The 18,503-nt window shown below is 30.2% G+C and overlaps 8 protein-coding genes across 8 annotated transcripts; 6 read left to right on the top strand and 2 right to left on the bottom strand.

Moving 5' to 3' along the window:
- Positions 1-1,446: 1,446 nt before the first annotated feature.
- Positions 1,447-3,564, top strand: mrkB (serine/threonine-protein kinase; the record flags this gene model as incomplete). The annotated part of the gene is made up of 3 exons (XM_020577093.1): positions 1,447-2,005; positions 2,083-2,343; positions 2,414-3,564. The coding sequence occupies 3 exons, from the start codon at positions 1,447-1,449 to the stop codon at positions 3,562-3,564; spliced, it is 1,971 nt and encodes a 656-aa protein (XP_020432767.1).
- A 369-nt stretch (positions 3,565-3,933) lies between these two features.
- Positions 3,934-5,520, top strand: PPL_06229 (putative endonuclease V; the record flags this gene model as incomplete). Its single annotated transcript, XM_020577092.1, has 1 exon — positions 3,934-5,520. The coding sequence occupies one exon, from the start codon at positions 3,934-3,936 to the stop codon at positions 5,518-5,520; it is 1,587 nt and encodes a 528-aa protein (XP_020432766.1).
- Positions 5,521-5,675: 155 nt separating this feature from the next.
- PPL_06228 (uncharacterized protein) lies at positions 5,676-5,986 on the bottom strand (the record flags this gene model as incomplete). The annotated part of the gene is made up of 2 exons (XM_020577091.1): positions 5,676-5,902; positions 5,974-5,986. 2 exons carry the CDS (start codon positions 5,984-5,986, stop codon positions 5,676-5,678), a joined length of 240 nt encoding a protein of 79 aa, XP_020432765.1.
- A 1,163-nt stretch (positions 5,987-7,149) lies between these two features.
- PPL_06227 (uncharacterized protein) lies at positions 7,150-8,351 on the top strand (the record flags this gene model as incomplete). Its single annotated transcript, XM_020577090.1, has 2 exons — positions 7,150-8,164; positions 8,242-8,351. 2 exons carry the CDS (start codon positions 7,150-7,152, stop codon positions 8,349-8,351), a joined length of 1,125 nt encoding a protein of 374 aa, XP_020432764.1.
- A 903-nt stretch (positions 8,352-9,254) lies between these two features.
- On the top strand, positions 9,255-11,117 carry gnt9 (GlcNAc transferase; the record flags this gene model as incomplete). Its single annotated transcript, XM_020577089.1, has 4 exons — positions 9,255-10,107; positions 10,173-10,516; positions 10,587-10,863; positions 10,954-11,117. The coding sequence occupies 4 exons, from the start codon at positions 9,255-9,257 to the stop codon at positions 11,115-11,117; spliced, it is 1,638 nt and encodes a 545-aa protein (XP_020432763.1).
- A 255-nt stretch (positions 11,118-11,372) lies between these two features.
- PPL_06225 (uncharacterized protein) lies at positions 11,373-11,756 on the top strand (the record flags this gene model as incomplete). Its single annotated transcript, XM_020577088.1, has 1 exon — positions 11,373-11,756. The coding sequence occupies one exon, from the start codon at positions 11,373-11,375 to the stop codon at positions 11,754-11,756; it is 384 nt and encodes a 127-aa protein (XP_020432762.1).
- Positions 11,757-12,282: 526 nt separating this feature from the next.
- Positions 12,283-13,761, bottom strand: atp5O (mitochondrial F1 complex ATP synthase; the record flags this gene model as incomplete). Its single annotated transcript, XM_020577087.1, has 4 exons — positions 12,283-12,612; positions 12,689-12,801; positions 12,884-13,397; positions 13,696-13,761. 4 exons carry the CDS (start codon positions 13,759-13,761, stop codon positions 12,283-12,285), a joined length of 1,023 nt encoding a protein of 340 aa, XP_020432761.1.
- Positions 13,762-14,670: 909 nt separating this feature from the next.
- PPL_06223 (TBC domain-containing protein) lies at positions 14,671-18,466 on the top strand (the record flags this gene model as incomplete). The annotated part of the gene is made up of 5 exons (XM_020577086.1): positions 14,671-17,123; positions 17,210-17,453; positions 17,529-17,928; positions 18,028-18,122; positions 18,227-18,466. The coding sequence occupies 5 exons, from the start codon at positions 14,671-14,673 to the stop codon at positions 18,464-18,466; spliced, it is 3,432 nt and encodes a 1,143-aa protein (XP_020432760.1).
- Between the last annotated feature and the right edge of the window lie 37 nt (positions 18,467-18,503).

Genomic DNA, 18,503 nt, shown 5'->3' with positions numbered 1-18,503 from the left:
TAAAAAAATCAAACTATACAAATTTAATAGTCTACAAAGTAAAGTTAAAAAGAATTCAACTTTAGTTGGAAAGTTTGGAACACATCATCTTGTTCATACAATTAATCAATTTGTCATATCAAAAACAACTTTCAACAGAGAAGTTTGGTACTAAACCAGCCTCAAATAATTTATTCATTCATTTCCTTACATTTTTATCAATCAATTCTACATACATATAAAATGTATACTTTACTTTTTAATAAGTCAACAAAAGTTTTATTTATAAAAAGACATCCAAAAAAAACAAACATAAAACCAATTATTTTTATATATATCTATAATGTTGTGTTTGAAATTTGGCTAAGTGTGTTGTTTTTAGATTGTGTGTGTTAGTGTTTAATTATTATTATTTGTTTTTTTTTATATGTATATATATCTATACTAGGTGTGTGTGTGAGATTTAACGTTGATTTTACTTTTTAAAAAATCAAAAGATAGATTTTTTTTTTCTATATCCTTTAACTATCGATCAATCAATCTGTCAATCAATCAAAAAAAACAAACCATCATTATTAAATCAAAAAACACCATACATACTTATATTAAATTTTTATTTATATTGTATAAATATTTGTAAAAATACATATTTTCACACACAATTCAAAAACTGTTAAATAACTTTTTATAATAATTTTATAATAATTTCAAATTGAAAAATTAAAACTGATGAATGGTTGTATGATTGCAATCAATATCTCAAAGAAATCTAATATTTGATTTAAAAAAGACAATCATTCAAATTTCCATATACATATTTACATCTCTCTCATTCTCACAATCTTTATATGTCAATATTTAACTGTTTTTACTATCTATCTCCTGATTGCAAATAACATTTTTTAAAACCAATACAAACCTAACCAGACCAGACCAAACCAAACCATATCATATATATTCACACAATAACCACTGCAACAAACACACACTTATACACACATGTGGAATGATTCTCTAATCGTGATACAAGATAATAAATCATTAAAAGTGTAGAAGCAGTAATATTAATAAAAATTGGTTGCTTTTAATCCACATTCGATTGATTGATTGATTACCCACATATATACACACAAAACAGACTTATTACCCATAAACCTACCTTGATCAAAGTTGATAACAAATGTGGTAATATTATTATTAAATAATTATTTGTTGTTTAATTAATTTATTATTTTTGTTATTTTTGTTTATTTAAATTTAAACGTCAAAGTATATATTTCATTCTTTACACTTTTTGTTATATTAATTATTATAGTAGTAATCTGTTGTAATATATTAGTAAAATACTAATTCTGTATATTAATTTATTTAAATAGATATAATTTCTATATCTTGTAGTTTTAGGAAATAAACTTGTATTTTTTATTTTTATTTTTTTTTTCAATCAATCAGATTTCTCGAATAAAAATGACATCTGAAGTCGCACATTCATATATAGATCAACATTTGGACTCCATTCAAGAGGAGACTGGATTTTTTATAAATAGCTTACCAACTATTACAAAGACTGCTTTGAAGGTCTCTAGTTGTAAGCGAATCGGCAATTATATACTTGGAAAAACCATTGGTTCCGGAACATCCAGTAAAGTAAAGATTGGAACCAACATCATCACTGGAAAGAAAGTTGCTATAAAAATAACCAAACCAAAACGAGTAAAGGAGAGAAAGGAAATTGAACGTGAAATTTCTATTCTCAAGCTATTGAAGCATGGAAATATCATTCAACTATACGATGCCATCTATGATGAGGAGAGAGGAAGAATATGTTTAATTTTGGAATTAGTTTCTGGTGGTGAGCTTTTTGATTACATTGTTGCCAGAGGTCGTCTCTCTGAGCGAGAAGCAAGAAAGTTCCTACGTCAAATTCTAGCTGGTTTAATATATTGTCATTCCAACAATGTTTGTCATCGTGATTTAAAGTTGGAAAATTTATTAGTAGATGATATGGGAAATATCAAAATAAGTGGTAAGTTATTAAATATTTAAATATTTAGATTTATAACTATTTAATTAATTATTATTCTTTTTTTCTATTTTATTTAGATTTTGGATATAGTAATATTTCGAGACCAGGATTTTTATTATCAACTTTTTGTGGTTCACCAGTTTATGCCCCACCCGAAATACTTTTAGAAAAGAAATATAATGGTCATGAGGTCGACATTTGGAGTGTTGGTGTAATTTTATATGCAATGGTAACAGGTCAACTTCCATGGAGTTTAACCGATGGTGTTCAAGTAGAGGGTTTAGATAGATTATTAAAAGGTGAATTTAAGTTTCCACCAAATATTTTATTAAGTAGTGGTAAGTTATAATATAGTATTCATAAATTTTTATTTTTTTTTATTAATAAATAATTCCCATTTTTTTATAGAGGTTAAAGATCTTATTAATAGAATGATTGTTGCCAATCCATCGGATAGAGCAAAGCTATCTGAAATTAAAAGTCATGTATGGACCAATAAAGGATACGAATTAGAACCAGATGAAGAATATAATAGAAAGAATAATATTAGCAACAATAGTAATGATGATTTGAATCACTATGGTACTTCTGCAGAACAAAGTCAAGGTAGTAAATTCCTCAAGGTAAATAGATCGCCACTCTATAATAGTTCACCTAATCTTCAATCTCCTGCATCACCTCGTGGAGCTTCCATTTCCATTAATAGTGCATGTTGTAGTAGTCCTAACCTTATGGGAACATCACCAAACATGGGATCACCAGCAGTCCTTACTCCACCACTTAGCCCGATTTCCTCATCCTGCTCCACAGCCTCTTCACCAGCATGTCAAAGTCCACCAACACCATCCACTCCAAGTCTAAAAAGTAGTCTATTCCATGGATTATTTAAAAAGAGATCTCCATCATCTAGACATCAACAATTTAATAATATAACAAATAATAATAGCAATAATAACAATAATAACAATAATAGTAATAACAATAATTCAGAAAACTCTTTTGATGAATCATCAAAGATTTCAACTTCACCATCATCTGAATGTTCAACACCAAGTATGAGTTCACCACCTAACAATCCTGGTACACCTAGCAATAACTACAGTAACTATAATAACTATGGTTATAGTAAGCGTCGTTTCAGTTTGGAGGACGTCGTCAATGTGATACGTGGAAAGAACAAAACACCAAAAGACAAGTTGAGATCGATCAAAGGACCATTCACCGCAGGAACCACTACAACTCTTCAACCATCGGACATCAGTCGCCACCTTGAAGATATTCTAATTTCACAATCGATCAAGTACCAACAGAACGGCTATGTATTTGAATGTAAACAATCGCAACAGGATCTCTCTTCACTTAGTTCCTCATCGTCAACCTCTTCATCGTCATCGTCCTCGACTACCTCGGCCACCACAGCAGAGCCACTCTCATTTGAAATTGAAATCTGTCGTGTCAGTGGAATGGATCTCTATGGTATCAAGTTTAAGAGACAAAGTGGTGATGTTTGGTTTTACAGTGTAATTTGTAAGAAGATTACTGATGCCATTCAATTTTAATAAATAAAAAAAAACAATTATTAAAATTTCTAAAATATACTATTTGATTTTAAATTATTAAATCAACACTATTTTGATGTTGTCTCGTCACCACACAATATTCCATTGAAATATCAACAATTCTTTATTTGTTCTCTCTTTTTGTCCGACATGCATGAAACTAGAAAATTAGCAGAATGAGATGAAAAAAAAAAAAAGTTGCCAAAAAAAATAATCAATCAGATTCTTTTAAAAAGAAAAAAATAGAAACAATGTTTTACTTTAATTAAAATTAATTTAAATACATCATCAATTTATTTGTTTATAAACAATTTATATAAATAATTCTTTATATAAATTTTATTTTATTTATTATAATATTCTTTGAAAATGTTTGACGATACTCAAGAACAACTTGAAAAATTAGATTCTCTTTTGAGATCATGTTATATCTCTGAGCAAGAGTACAGCACAAGAAAAAATGAGATTTTAGGTGTTAAATCTGTTGCAAGCACTGCCACACCGGCCACTGCTAACAACTACAGCAATAACAACAACAATGTACAACAGTCAACTTCATCATATTCAAACAACTATGATGATCAATACAATTATCAGCAATCAAACTACCAACAACCAACCTATCAACAACCGACCTATCAAAGTCAATCTTCTACCTTTAAAAATATCTATTCCATCGGTATAGACACAGATATGAATGATGATAGTGATAATATCCCAGTTTTAAATGAAACATTCTCTAGTGTTTCAATTACAGATAATAGTCATCATTATAATAATAATAATAATAATACTAATAATAATAACTATAGCAATAATAATAATAGTTATAAAAATAACAATAATAATAATAAGAATAATAATAATAATAAGAATAAAAATAATCAAAGTAATTCAACACCAAAACCAGTATCTGATCAACCCACATTTGCATCAGCAGTATTTGGTAATCCAACAAATAATCAACCAACATTTGCATCAGCAGTATTTGGTGGTGCTAATAGCAATCAAACACCGAGTAATACACCAACATTTGCATCGGTAGTCTTTAATGGAGTTCCATTACCAGCTCAGAAGCAAGTTGCTAAACCAACTCAAAAGATTGCCACCTCATCCAATACCTATAACGGTCGAGAATATAAATTTGATGCCTTCCAAACCAACACTGTTTTGCATGTGGATATTTCAAATTGGTCAAAGGAGAAGGACAACTACGGTAGACCAAACGATCCCGCTCCAGATCAAATGAACAAATGGAAGGCCGAACAACTCAAAATGGCTGCCTCCGTCGTCAAGACCAACTCAAACAATTTGAAACTCTCGGATTTGAAATACATTGGAGGTGTCGATATCTCTTTTGCCAAGAACAACAAGATTGATGCGTGTGCATCGATCGTTGTCATTGAGTATCCATCACTCAAGGTCGTCTATGAATCATACAAGATGGTAAAGCTAACACAACCGTATATCGCCGGTTATCTTGCATTCCGTGAGATTCCACATCTGCTTCCACTCTGGAACGACCTGAAGAGAAACGCTCCCTATCTCGTCCCACAGGTGATGGTGCTCGATGGCAATGGAATCAATCACATGAGAGGTCTGGGAGCAGCCTGTCATTTGGGTGTGATGATCGATTGTCCAACGATTGGTGTGGCCAAGCAACTCCTGGTTTGCCACGGTGTGACAAATGAACTCATTGAAGATCAATTCAATCAACGTGGAAACAGTGCAACCATTGAGATGCGTAATAGCATGAACAACGAACTACTGGGATACGCCATGAAGAATGTTGACTCTGAAAACATCTATATCTCACCAGGACACAAGATGGACGCGAAATTAGCATTGGAAATCGCGAAAGCGACACTCAACAACCGTCCGATTCCAGAACCAACCTTCCAAGCTGACAAGTTATCAAGACAATTCTTGAAACAATATTATTCAAAGTTTAGATAGGGTGTATTTTAATAAATTTTTTATTTTCTTTTTTTTTTTTTCAAATAATCTAAAATTTGTTGTTAAATCATAAATATAATATTCTTTTTTTATTTTTGAGAAAATATATATAAATTTATTATAGAAAATAGAATGATATTTTGGTTGTAAATAATTTAAAAACCAAAGCCACCACAACCTCCTCCGAATCCGCAACAACTTCCACAACCTCCGCCAAAGACATTGACATCACCAAAGATAACATTGGTAGTTCTTCTTCTTCTACCCCAACATTGCACTTGATTCTCAGAATTGATAGTTGATTTTCCATAGGTTCCTCCAATGTCATAGGTAGAGTTGTTCTCCAAACCAGAGAGTGAGTTGCCTAATAATGAAATTGATTCTAATAATTTATTGAATTAAAAAAATATAATTAGGTATAGATTTTGTTATTATACAATTTTTTATACTTACTGATAAGAGTCATTTTATTTGTATAGATTATTAATTTATATTATTTTTCAATAAGAATGATCTTTTATTTCTCTCCTTTACCATTTTTTATACAAAAAAAATAAATATAATTCATTAATATTTTGGATTAAAAATAGATAATTTGCGTCGATTGGTTCTAGAACCTCGAGGGTCAGGAGTTCTCACCGATCGCCAACAGCACCACTTTGAAACAGATCAAATTCAACGACTTTGAACACTATTATAAAGATGATCTTAAACCTTTCATCTCTATAGAAACTTTGTCAATCAGCAACAAAAAATATTCAAATGAGGAATTAATCTATATGTTTCCAAACTAAAACATATTGTAGGTGCAGGTTTTTTAATATATTTTATTGTTGTTATTTGGTTGTTGTGGTAGTAGTTGTTGTGGTAGTAGTTGTTGTTGTTGATTTCTTTCTTTGGGAGAGGTAAAACAATTCATCATCTGACATTCTATCAAAGACATCAGGCAACACCACCTTGGAAACCACTTTACGTTTCTCCATGACTTCAAGGAGTTCCGATTTCCTCTTTCCAAGGAGTTGTTCTTCTTTGGCTATCTTGTCGAGCTCACCGTGGATCTCCTGGTCTGTAAGCAAACTTATAGCCTTGGCTTGTGGCGCAGACACTTCTTTGGACTGGACACGTGGAAGATTGAGTTCTAATTGGTTGTTGAACAAGAAGTAGTTTTTCACCTCATTCATAATGTCTAACATCTCTTGGTCAAGTACAACGTTGTACCACCGGTTGGCTCAGCAAATAACCCGTTTTCAACTCCGATGTTGATCATTCCACGGTGAAGGAACAGGCGAAGCAACACAAAAACTACTTCTTGTTCAACAACCAATTAGAACACAATACCAACAAGAGAAAGCTGATTTGTTTTTTTTTTTTGACGTAGTTCATGAATTTTTTTTACCACCACAAAAATAACACGTTTCAAAGATTGAATTTTAGTGAAATTATTTAGAATAAATTCTTTATTTAATCATGTGATCTATTTCAAGCGATAACTCTAATGAAATGAGTCATTATTAGTCTTTAACAATTTCTCTTTATTATCAAATTTCATTTATATATATATATATATTTTTTTTATCAATATAATCTTTTTTTTTTTTAATCTTATAATATATTTTTAGCTTTTAGAATATGGGTGTCAAACAATCAAAACCATCTGATCAGTTAGGTGGTGGAATGAGTAAAGAAGAGAAACAGAAATATGATTGGGACGTTGAAAGATACCAAAAGAAAAGAGAGATGTTGTCGAATCTACCAAGAAACTATGCTGTTGAACAATGTAGAACTTCGGATGCCGCTCAGGTATTCTCTAATAGACGACCAAACACCCTTGATTTCTCTAATGTCAGAGTGCCATCTGCCATGTCTAAGGGACTTACCAAAGGAGAAGACAATACAGAGTACTATGACAGTGAAACAACTATACAAGAAAAAGCAGCAGAGGTAGCGAGATTATTGATAAGCTCGAGACACTGCGTTGTTTATACAGGTGCTGGAATCTCGACCACTGCAGGAATGCCGGATTTCCGTGGCCCTGAAGGAGCTTGGACCAAGCAAGATCAAGGAATCTACGAATACTCCAATGTTCAACTAAATGAAATCGTACCGACTCTCGCTCATATGGCAGTCGCCAAGCTGGTGGAAGTAGGTCTTGTAAAATTCGTAGTAACCACCAACATGGATTGTCTGCATCTGAAATCGGGAGTTCCACACGACAGAATAGTGGAACTTCATGGAAATTCATTTAAACAACGTTGTACCGTTTGCAAACATGTGGAGCATCTACATGAGGAGATCTACAATTCACCGGTATCGAGATGTAAGCAATCCGGTTGCACTGGACTCTATGTAGATTCGATAGTTAACTTTGCAGAACCGATCGACGACGATGACTGGCGTGTAGCTAAAGAGCAATCAGAACGCTGCGATCTATCGATTGTTCTGGGAACCTCAATGAGAGTTTTACCGGCATGTCTGCTATGTGAGATGGGACCAATAGCCACCGGTGGTAAAATGGTTTTATGTAATCTCCAAATCACACCATACGATGATAATTCAACACCAAGACCATTTTGTACAACCGATGAATTTATGTATTATCTTATGAAGGAATTGAATATAGAAATACCAATGGTAACACAAAAAGGTAACAATCAATCGATTTATAAACAAATATTATATAGATATTAATCAAATTTCTTATTTTAATTAACAAAAATATAGGTCAACCTATAAAACAAACTATTTTCCCAATTGAAAAGAAATCTTATTGGAAACAAAGTTCTGAAATTGATCAAGCTAATTATGATAAGGGTTTTAGTTTCCTTTTCTAGATAACGACACAAGTAGTGTATTTTGTAAATTAACAATAAATTTTATTTATTTCGTAACTATTTATTAGATTTGTACAAGGAACAATTAATGGAAAGGGTGAAATTTCCAATCTAACTGTGGTTTGGTACAGTAAGCATAATTTTCAAGTTAGTTTAGACAACAAATGATATTTAAGGATAACAATACACCACCAGCAAAGTAGAGAGTCGAAATGTGTAACGAGATAGTAAGGATGAACAACACAATTCAAAAATAAGAAACATCAAGATATAGAAAAATCAGCTAAATATAATATTGAGCTAAAAGCAAAGAATCTTGGACATCTGAGTTGGAATTGGATATCACCTTATAGATCTAAGCCAACAACAACAACTTATATAACTACTATTAGCTCGTTATCATTTTTATGAAAGTCCCTTCAACAATACTTATTTAATTTTGATTGAAATGGAAAATAAAAAAAAATGAAAGTTTCCTTTTCTTCAAGATGATATTAATAAAGACAAAGTAGAAAGTAGTGTAGTGTATCAATGTATTACTATTTTTGTAAACTATCAATAAATTTTATTTATTTTTTATTGTATTTCGTGTGTGTATGATAACACTCTCGATTGTGTGGTTAAAAAAAATAATTTTGAGTACATCAATACATCTTTTTATCAAATGTGTTTGTATGATGTACATAAATTGATTTATTGATTGATTGATTGATGGAAATGGTGGGTATTATGTCAGTCAATATATCCGAATATCTATTTTGTATTTTCATAATTATTATTATTTGATTATACAGATACTATATATTATTTATTATATTATATATTAGATAGGTAGATAAAAAGATTACTTTTATATAGTTATATATTTATATTATATTAGGATGATTAGATAAAAAAGTAAAAATGAGAAGAAATGTTTTAATTAATATTATTATGATATTTATATGTATTACTAGTTTAACTATTATTACAATCACATTATATATAATACCAACATCACATCAATTGAAGAATCACAATGAAATAGCAGAGACTGTAATGAATAACTATGTTTACAATTCATATGTTAATAAATACAAGGATACCGGTGTGAAAGGTATTCATCCAAACAAAAAAGATCATAGAAAACCTGCTAGCAAACCAGTAAAGATCTCAAGAGATTTACCAAAAGTTGAGGTTTCCGTTAACAATAGTACTGACAATGAAGGACCATCGGAGATCTCTGTGTTTTCAATCAATTGCGAGAATGGAGGAATTGGATTCACTGATAAATGTATATGTTCACCACCTTATCATGGAGATCATTGTGAGCAAATCGACCAGTCGTTGAACGATCCTTGTTTGGCGGTGGATGAATCAGCCAAGAAACTAATGGGAAGAACTGATACATATAATGATACCAATGTTCATTGTCCTATTAGCGCCACAGTCGATTGTTGCTGGAAACGAAACAAGAGATCCAGTACCAAGGTATTCGACCAACAGGAAAGCACATCAGATCACCAGTACCTTGAGAGAATCCTATCTTCCTATGGACCGTGGAATGAGAATGACAAGATCATTATTGACTATCTCTTTACTCAAAACAACAACAAACACTACCATTTGAAATATAAAAAGGATGAACACCAACAAACATCATTCTCTGACAAACCAAGCATTGCCTACTCCATTAACATCGAAGAGTTGGATATGGAAAGATTTGAAGCATTGTTAAAAGTTATTTATAGACCAAAACATTATTATATTATTCATAGTAAGTTGAATTAATTATATAGAAGAAAATAACTATTTAACTAACGATTACTATTATTGTTTTAGTTGATAAAAGATTGAATGATATTAAAGGATTAATGGATGTTGTTAAATTATACAATTCAAAATCCGGTAATATCAGAGTTTTGGATAAGAGATTCGTTGGTTCTTGGGGATCCATTGCATCGGTCTATTATGAGATTGCATCGATTGCTGTTGCACAAGATATGGTCAAACAAAGACAAAAAGATGCACCAAACCACAAACATCCAGAGTGGAGTCATTTTATTAATCTATCGCTTGACGATTTTCCAACAAAGAATGTTGTTGATCTTGAGAGATTCCTAGGATCCAAACCAAGAATGAATTATATTGAAAAACGACCAAGAACAAGTGAAAATAGAAAATCAGTAAGTTTAATGATAAAAAAATATCTATATTAAAAAAACATTTTTCTAACTACTTTTGTTTTATTTTTAGAAAACATGGATGGAATGTGATGATAACCAAATGATAAATATTGAATATCAAAATACTGATCATTGTGGTAGTAATGATTATTTCTTGAGTTCCTACAATAATGAAACATTGGTAGAAGGATCACAATGGCATTTCCTATCAAATTCATTCGCCAACTATCTTTTATCATCGAGGAAATCAATTGAAAGATTGTTTTCAATGAAATTTACATTGATTCCCGAAGAAACTTTCTTCCAATTAGCTTTGTTGGAATCAAATTTATCTGATGAATGGGTTGGTAAGTATAATTAATTAAATTTTAATTTATTATTTAATAAATTGCTAATATTAACTTTTTTTTTTTTTATTCTATTTTCTAAAAATAAAGACTATAATTATAGATTTACACCATTACATAAAGAGAATAGGGAAGTTGATGAAAATGATCTGGATTTCAAATTTGAAAGTTATTTCACAAGTAAAGTAAAGAGTAAAGAGGTTAGAGATTCAATCACGGAGAAACATTTAAATTTTAGACATAACATTAAATAAAACTTGATCAAATAAATATTTTTTAAATAAAAAAAATTGTAATCATTTTGTCATTCCAAATTTGGACACATAATTATCACTTCTCTTTTAAAAAATTATAAAAAGTTAGTTTCGCTAAAAAAAAAAAATTAATTTTTTTAAAAAAGATTATTTTTAAAATACAACAACATACAATAATTGTTGCTTATTAGTTTAGTTTTGTATAGATATAACCAATTTGTATAGATAGAAAAAGATATAATAGATAAATAAATAATGCATAGATTAGAAGGATCGGAATTAGATGATTTATATCGAGATTTAGGTGTTCAGAGACCAAGACAGTTGGGTAGCGATGTACTTAATAGTCGATATAATAATCTTGGTGCTATCAATGCAGTCAATAACGAAGGTGGACCTTTAGGCAGTAGTTTTAGAATCAATCAGGTAGACCTACAACAACAACAACAACAACCATCCAATGTAATTAGACAAACGACAACGAAATCATCGTCAATCATAAGAAAGAAGAAGAAAACAACAACTTGGCTAGGCTATTCTCAAACACTGCTCAAAGAGTTTTGTTATGGTGCTATATTTGGTTTTGTAGGCTATATGTTTAACGCATTCAATCAATATAGAAAATTAAAAGCAACTTAACACAAATCATCAATAATATAGAATATATAAGATATAATAATAATAATAACAACAACACTTTGTAAATATAATCGAAAATGTAAACTATATAACTTTCAAAGATATATAATTTTGTTTGTCAGTTAGACTATATAGTTATTTCACAATTCACAAATATTTCTTGAAATAAAATAAATAATATAAACAATATAAACAAACAAAACATAAACACAACAAAACAATATATTTATTTGTAAATAACAACACAATTTTTAATTAAACATGTATTTATTTGAGTTTATTTATTTTATATTTTTTTTTTATATGACAAGAGTAACAAACATGTTATAAGTTATGATTTGATTTGATTTTATTTTAAGAGAAAGGTAGTAGATTATTTATATTAATACTAATTTAAAATGATTTATTATTTATAATTTATGATGATGATGATTTTGAGTGAATTATTATTATTATTATTATTATTATTATTTAAAGGTGTTGAAGATCAATACAAAGATTAAATTAAATACTATCTTATTAATTTTTAATTTGATTTGTTGAGACTGTCTTCGTAGGCCTTAACATCGAATGAGAAATATTTCTCCTTAAACTCGTTCTTATCCCAGACTGGGGTATCGGTGACGGCAGCCTCTCTCAAATCGTTGAAGAAATCGGAAAAGATTGCCTTCTCCTCACGTTCACTCTTTTCGATTGCTGCAGAGAGGGTGGCATTGTGATTGAGGAGTGGTGATTCAATCTTGTAACCACTCTTGATTGATGCATCAACTGAATAGGCGAATTGAATCTTGGTATCCTCAGTGAAATATGATCTAACCAATTGTTCCAATTGTTGTTTCTCTTTGTCGTTATATTCCTATATTATTAATCAAGTAAGTATATGTATATCTATAAAAAACCGATTATTACTATATTATTTAAATGATTCATACATGTGCAACAGTCAATCTGATATTCATCTCGGTTGAGAGTGAAGCAACCAAACGTTGGAAATCCTTCAAGGTGTTAACCAAGATACCAAAGTTGTTCTCATTTGACATGTAATCTATTTATTAATAGTTAATAGTTAGTTAGTTAGCTAGTAAAGATATGTTCTGTTATGTTGTTTAAAAATTATTAAAACTTACAGAGGAAGAATTCACCGATTGGTGACAAGGTGACAGAGTCAACAAAGAAGTCGATGAGGTTTTGCTTGTCAGCGTTGGCAATATCTGGTTCCTCGACGATCGAACGGAATGATGGGATGGTATCGAAAGCCTTGAGAATCATATCGACATCCTTTGAGACGATGTTGAGTGAACGAGCTTGAGAAGCACAAGCAAAGAGGGCACGAGCAACCTTACCAGAGGCGGTTGGGATAATGATGGTTGGTTTGACTTCGAATTTTGGTGAGGAAATCTTTGATGTTTCCTTTGATTCCATCAACGAGGAGATGATCTCTTGATATTGTTTCTTTTGAGCCAAACGAGAGTTCTCGAGACTCTTCAAGACATCAGCTGGGATCTCTTGATTGGTATCGTACTTTTCCAACTCTTCCCATTCCTTTTCCAAGCTGTTGTTGCTCTTTGGTGGTTGTTGTGGTGGTGGTGGTGGTGGAGTTCCAGCAGATTTCTTGGTTGAGAATGTCATGACATTACCACCCTATATATATATATTAATTTATTTTAATATTATTTTATTGTTAATATTAACATTTCTTTTGATTTGTTTTATTTTGACTTATGAACATCTGATCTCTATATATATTATAATATTTTCCCTGTATTTTTCTTCTTTTTTTTTTCTTTTTTTTTTTTCTTAATCCTGTTTTACATTTTCTTTTTTACTGTTTTATAATATATTATAATTTTTTAATTATCTAAATCTAATCTAATCTGTTTTTCTGTATTCTAAATCTTGATGATCGATGTCATAGTGATAGTAATTAATGAAGACTCACCATTGGTTTGAAGGTGGCAACACGACGTGAACCAACAATTGATCTAGTGATTAAACGTGAGAACATCTTTATTTTCTATTTATATATATCTAAATAATACAATCAACAAACTAAAGGAATTGAACACTACTACTGTTAATAAGTTAATAACAATGAATGAGGTGGTTGTCTTTTATATTGTCGAACTCAAAACAAAAAAAAATGATCATATTTCCAAAAGTTAATAGTGTGTGATATAGTTCGAAAAAAAATTTAAAAAAAAAATCAAAAAAAAAAAAAAAAACAATTTTTTATTATTGCAATATTATTTCAAATTTTTCATATCCAAATGAGAAATCGTAGTTCAATTTGCAAAAAAATAAAAACAGAAACATGAATCAAAAAAAAAATCAAAAAAAAAATTAAATTAATAAAAAACGTTCTCAATTTATTAAGTGCTATGATATTATTATCATTATTTATGTTATTTAAATTGATAGTTTGTTTTGATTATAATTCCAAATCTTAATAATAATATTAAAATTACATTTTTGCTATTCTCTCAACTCCACTCTCTGACTGTCTGTCTGTGGGATTTCATTTGTGTGTGTTGTGTTTTGTTTTGACAACCAAAGAAAAAAATAATAAAATAAGATTTATTAAATTTTCTATTATTACACAAACAAAAATAATAATATCAAATAAATTTAATATTTATTTAATTAATTAATATCATTATTATCATTATTTCTATTTTATTATAATTGTCATAATTGTAATTGTTTATATTTATGTTTATGTATTATTATTGCTGATTATTATTATATTAAAATCAAATCACACAGTGTACACTTATATATTTGATCAAAAAAAAAAAAAAAAGCGATAACTTTTATCAATAATAATATCTTTGGAATGATTATTATGATATTTTAATTATCATTATCTTAAGATTTATTTTTAGAAAAAAAAAAAACAAAAACTAAAAAAACAAAAATGAGCGAATATAAATCATCGATTTTCAAATCTATTTCATCTCCAACAACAACAGCCAATCAATATAATAACAATAATAATAGTAATAATAGTAGTAGTAGTTTTAATAGTTTTAATTATGGATATGAAAGTAGTATGTATTATTCTGATATAAATAAGTTGGAGGGTATGAACAACAACAGCAATACCAACAATAATAGTAGTATTAGTAGTAATAATAATGATGTTTCTTATGGATGGAGTTATAATGATATTGTGAATGGCGCCGACGAGTTGAAAACAACAGCCTATCACTCACCGACAGCCGCACCCACCAGTGGAACATCAATGAATTCATCGCCAATCTACTACAACAAGGATTTAATCGATAAGCTAAGTGATGACTCTCAGCCACCACCTCATCATTCACCACTCAATCTCTATGGTAAATCACTAAGAAACAGTTATCAAAATGGAATCGGTGGTGGTCACAGTCGTAACAATAGCGGAAGTGGAAGTAGTCACAGTCGTAATAATAGCAGTGGCGGTGGAAGTAGTCACAGTCGTAATCACAGTAGAAATGGCAGTATAGGTAATAATTCAACTACTGCTGCAGAGTTACAATTATTGGATCATGATGATAATAATGGTAATTCACATTTCAATGATGATAATGATGATAATGATGATTCATCTGATGTTGATCAAACTGACAATGATGATAATGGTTATCTATCTACATTACCACCAACAACAACAACATCGTCAAAGTCATACTCAGCATCGAATCTATCGATATTTGTTGAAAACAACTACTCTGAGTTGCCAATCACAAAGCCAAGTGGATCTTGCACACCAGGTGGTGGTTCTTCATCGTCGCCATCTTCACTGCAAGTGTCACCAAAACTCTCAAGTAAAACACCACCCACAGCTTTTCCATCACATTTTCCACCACTATCACCATCGATTGATGTTCCATCACCATCGTCTTCATCATCGCCACCACCAGTTCCATCTCGTACACACAAACGTTTCCATTCCACTTCAAATTTACCAAACAACAATAATAATGAAAGTAATTCAACAAATAATAGTAATAATAATAGTAGTAAATTAAATGTATTTAGTAATCAAAGAGCCAACTTGACAACGTCGGCCAATAATATTAGTCAGAGTTTGAGTAGCAGTTTCGGTAGTATCTCCAGTAAGATTTCTCAGTCACCGCTCAAGTCCAAGCTGCTCAAAGTCATCACCAACGTCAAGAATAGCTCGCCTGTAGAATCTATACTCACCAATCTCTCTATATCGACAAGTTCACTCTCACCCAGAAATTCATCTGATATTTCAATACAACCAATAGCCTCTTCCACCTCCGAACCATCATCAAACTATCCTTCATTACAATCTTCAACAAACTCTACAGTAGATATTGAATATGAACAACAACAAAATCAACAACAACAACAACAACAAAGTCAAGATGGTAATAATATTAAACTACAAGATTCAATTGATAAGATTGTAAATGAATTTGACTTTGATCTAATAAAAATTGAAGATAATAGTCAACAACAACAACAACAACAACAACAGCAACAACAGTCATCTCAACAAACTAATAGTAATAATATCAACGATGTAAATATTGAGAAAACAACATTAACAAAGAAACCACAACAATTTTTATCGATAGACGAGAAATCTGTTATTCAAAATAGTCGAAGATCATCACTTTTACATCTCTCCTATAAATCATCGTTATTAAATCAGATTTCACAACAACAGAGTCGATCAGAGAGATATAGATTCAGTTTACCTTTACTAGATATTAGTCCATATCCAAAGTTGAATAATGATTTTAACGCCACAAACAACAGTAGTAACAATAATTATAATAATAGTAACAATAATCAATTTATTTCTTATGATGAACTATTTGATAATTATAAAAATAGTAGTAGTAGTAATAGTAACGGTAATAATATCTATTCATATCCATCATTAAAGAATACAAATGGTAGTACAGTTAAACAAGATATTACACTTCAAAGATTTAAACCACTTCCACCAAGACCACCAACTACTCAACATCTACAACATCAGCAACCATCAAATAGCAGTAATAACAATAATAAGATGTCATCTTTACTACAATTCATATCTATATCATTGCCTGATATAATTACAAAGAATGGAGAGTCATCAGCTCAATCGACATCAACTGCTATGATTGACGATGAGCAATATCGTAATTTCTCACAGTATCTAAATGAGAGTGGTGATCGTCACAAGATATATCAACACATTCAATGGCATCTTGAGCAACCAGTCGTTAACATTGAGATTGTTAAACTACTGGGTACTCACTATGGATTCACCGATTCCTGTAGAGCAATCTCTTGGATGCTTATGACCGGTTATTTACCACCAAACAAAGATCAAAGACAATCTGCATTACAATCAAAGAAATTACAGTAAGTAAAAATTAAACTATAAATCAATCAATTAATTAGCTAATTAATATTTATTATTAATCATCTATTATTTATTACCTACTTAGATATCGAGATTTAGTAAAGAAATACTATGGTGATTGTAAGCTGTTTGAATCGGATGAGAATAACTTTGAGAGAAATACCAATAAGCTATTGAATAATGTGGCAGTGTTGTGGTCTAATAATACACAATCTGGTCAGCAAGAGAAGGAGAAGTTCAATGAATTGGTACAACAAGTACATATCGATGTAATTAGAACCAGACCCGATGGATTCTATGATCTTTTTGAACTTAAAGAGATTGAACAAGTAAGTAATAATAATATATTGTTTAATGATGATCATTAACTAACAAATTAATTTATTCATATTTATTTCATCTAGATGTCAGAAAGAATATTGGTTATTTGGTCAAGTGAGAATAAGGATGTTTCATATTTCCAAGGATTGAATGATTTGATATGTCCGTTCCTGATTGTATTCCTTGACTATGCAATAGAGGTTTCAAAGGTGACACAGGATAGCTTCCCATCGTATCCATCGTTGGTTGACACTCTGATCGACGACGAAGTGTTGCTCTCCAAGAAGATTGGTGATGGTTCACTGGTGAAAGAGTTGATAGAGAAGAAACGATTCGATATACTTTCACGTGTGGAAACCGATGTCTATTGGTGTCTGAGTAATCTAATGAATTCATGTAAATCGTACGCAGCCAACACCGGTTGTGGATTACCTGCCGAGGGTATGATGAAGAATTTAGAATCACTCATAAAAGAATCAAATGGTAAGAGAGAAACAAAACACATTTTTTGATTAAAATTGTTTATAAAGTTTATTTACTAATAATAATAATAATAATAATAATAATAATATTTTTTAACAGAGGAGTTATATTTACATTTCAAAAAACATGGTTTGGATTTTAGTCATTTTTCATTTAGATGGATGGTTTGTTTTTTAATTAGAGAATTATCATTTGTAAGTGTTTTCTTACTACTACTATCATAAAGATATCATTATTTATTATTATTCTTAATAATCTTATTAATTAATTGATTTATCTATCTATCATTCTGTTTTAGGAAACTGGAATTAAACTATGGGATAGATATATGTGTGATAAAAACAATGAAGGTTTTTCAATACTACATATATGTTTCTGTGCATCTATATTATCCTATTGGAGTAATGATCTGCTGAATATGGAGTTTATGGAACTTGTCACCTATTTACAACGATCCGATATTCTTCCAAGAGATCAACTCGATCCAATCCTAAGAAGTGCCAATTCATTTAGACATATTTATAATTATTTATTGTAAATTTATAATACAATACCAATCAAATAATATGATAATA

This window comes from Heterostelium album (assembly GCF_000004825.1).
Source record: "Heterostelium album PN500 unplaced genomic scaffold PPL_contig15, whole genome shotgun sequence".
Classification (NCBI taxonomy): domain Eukaryota; phylum Evosea; class Eumycetozoa; order Acytosteliales; family Acytosteliaceae; genus Heterostelium; species Heterostelium album.
This window is presented reverse-complemented; position numbering and strand designations above follow the sequence as displayed.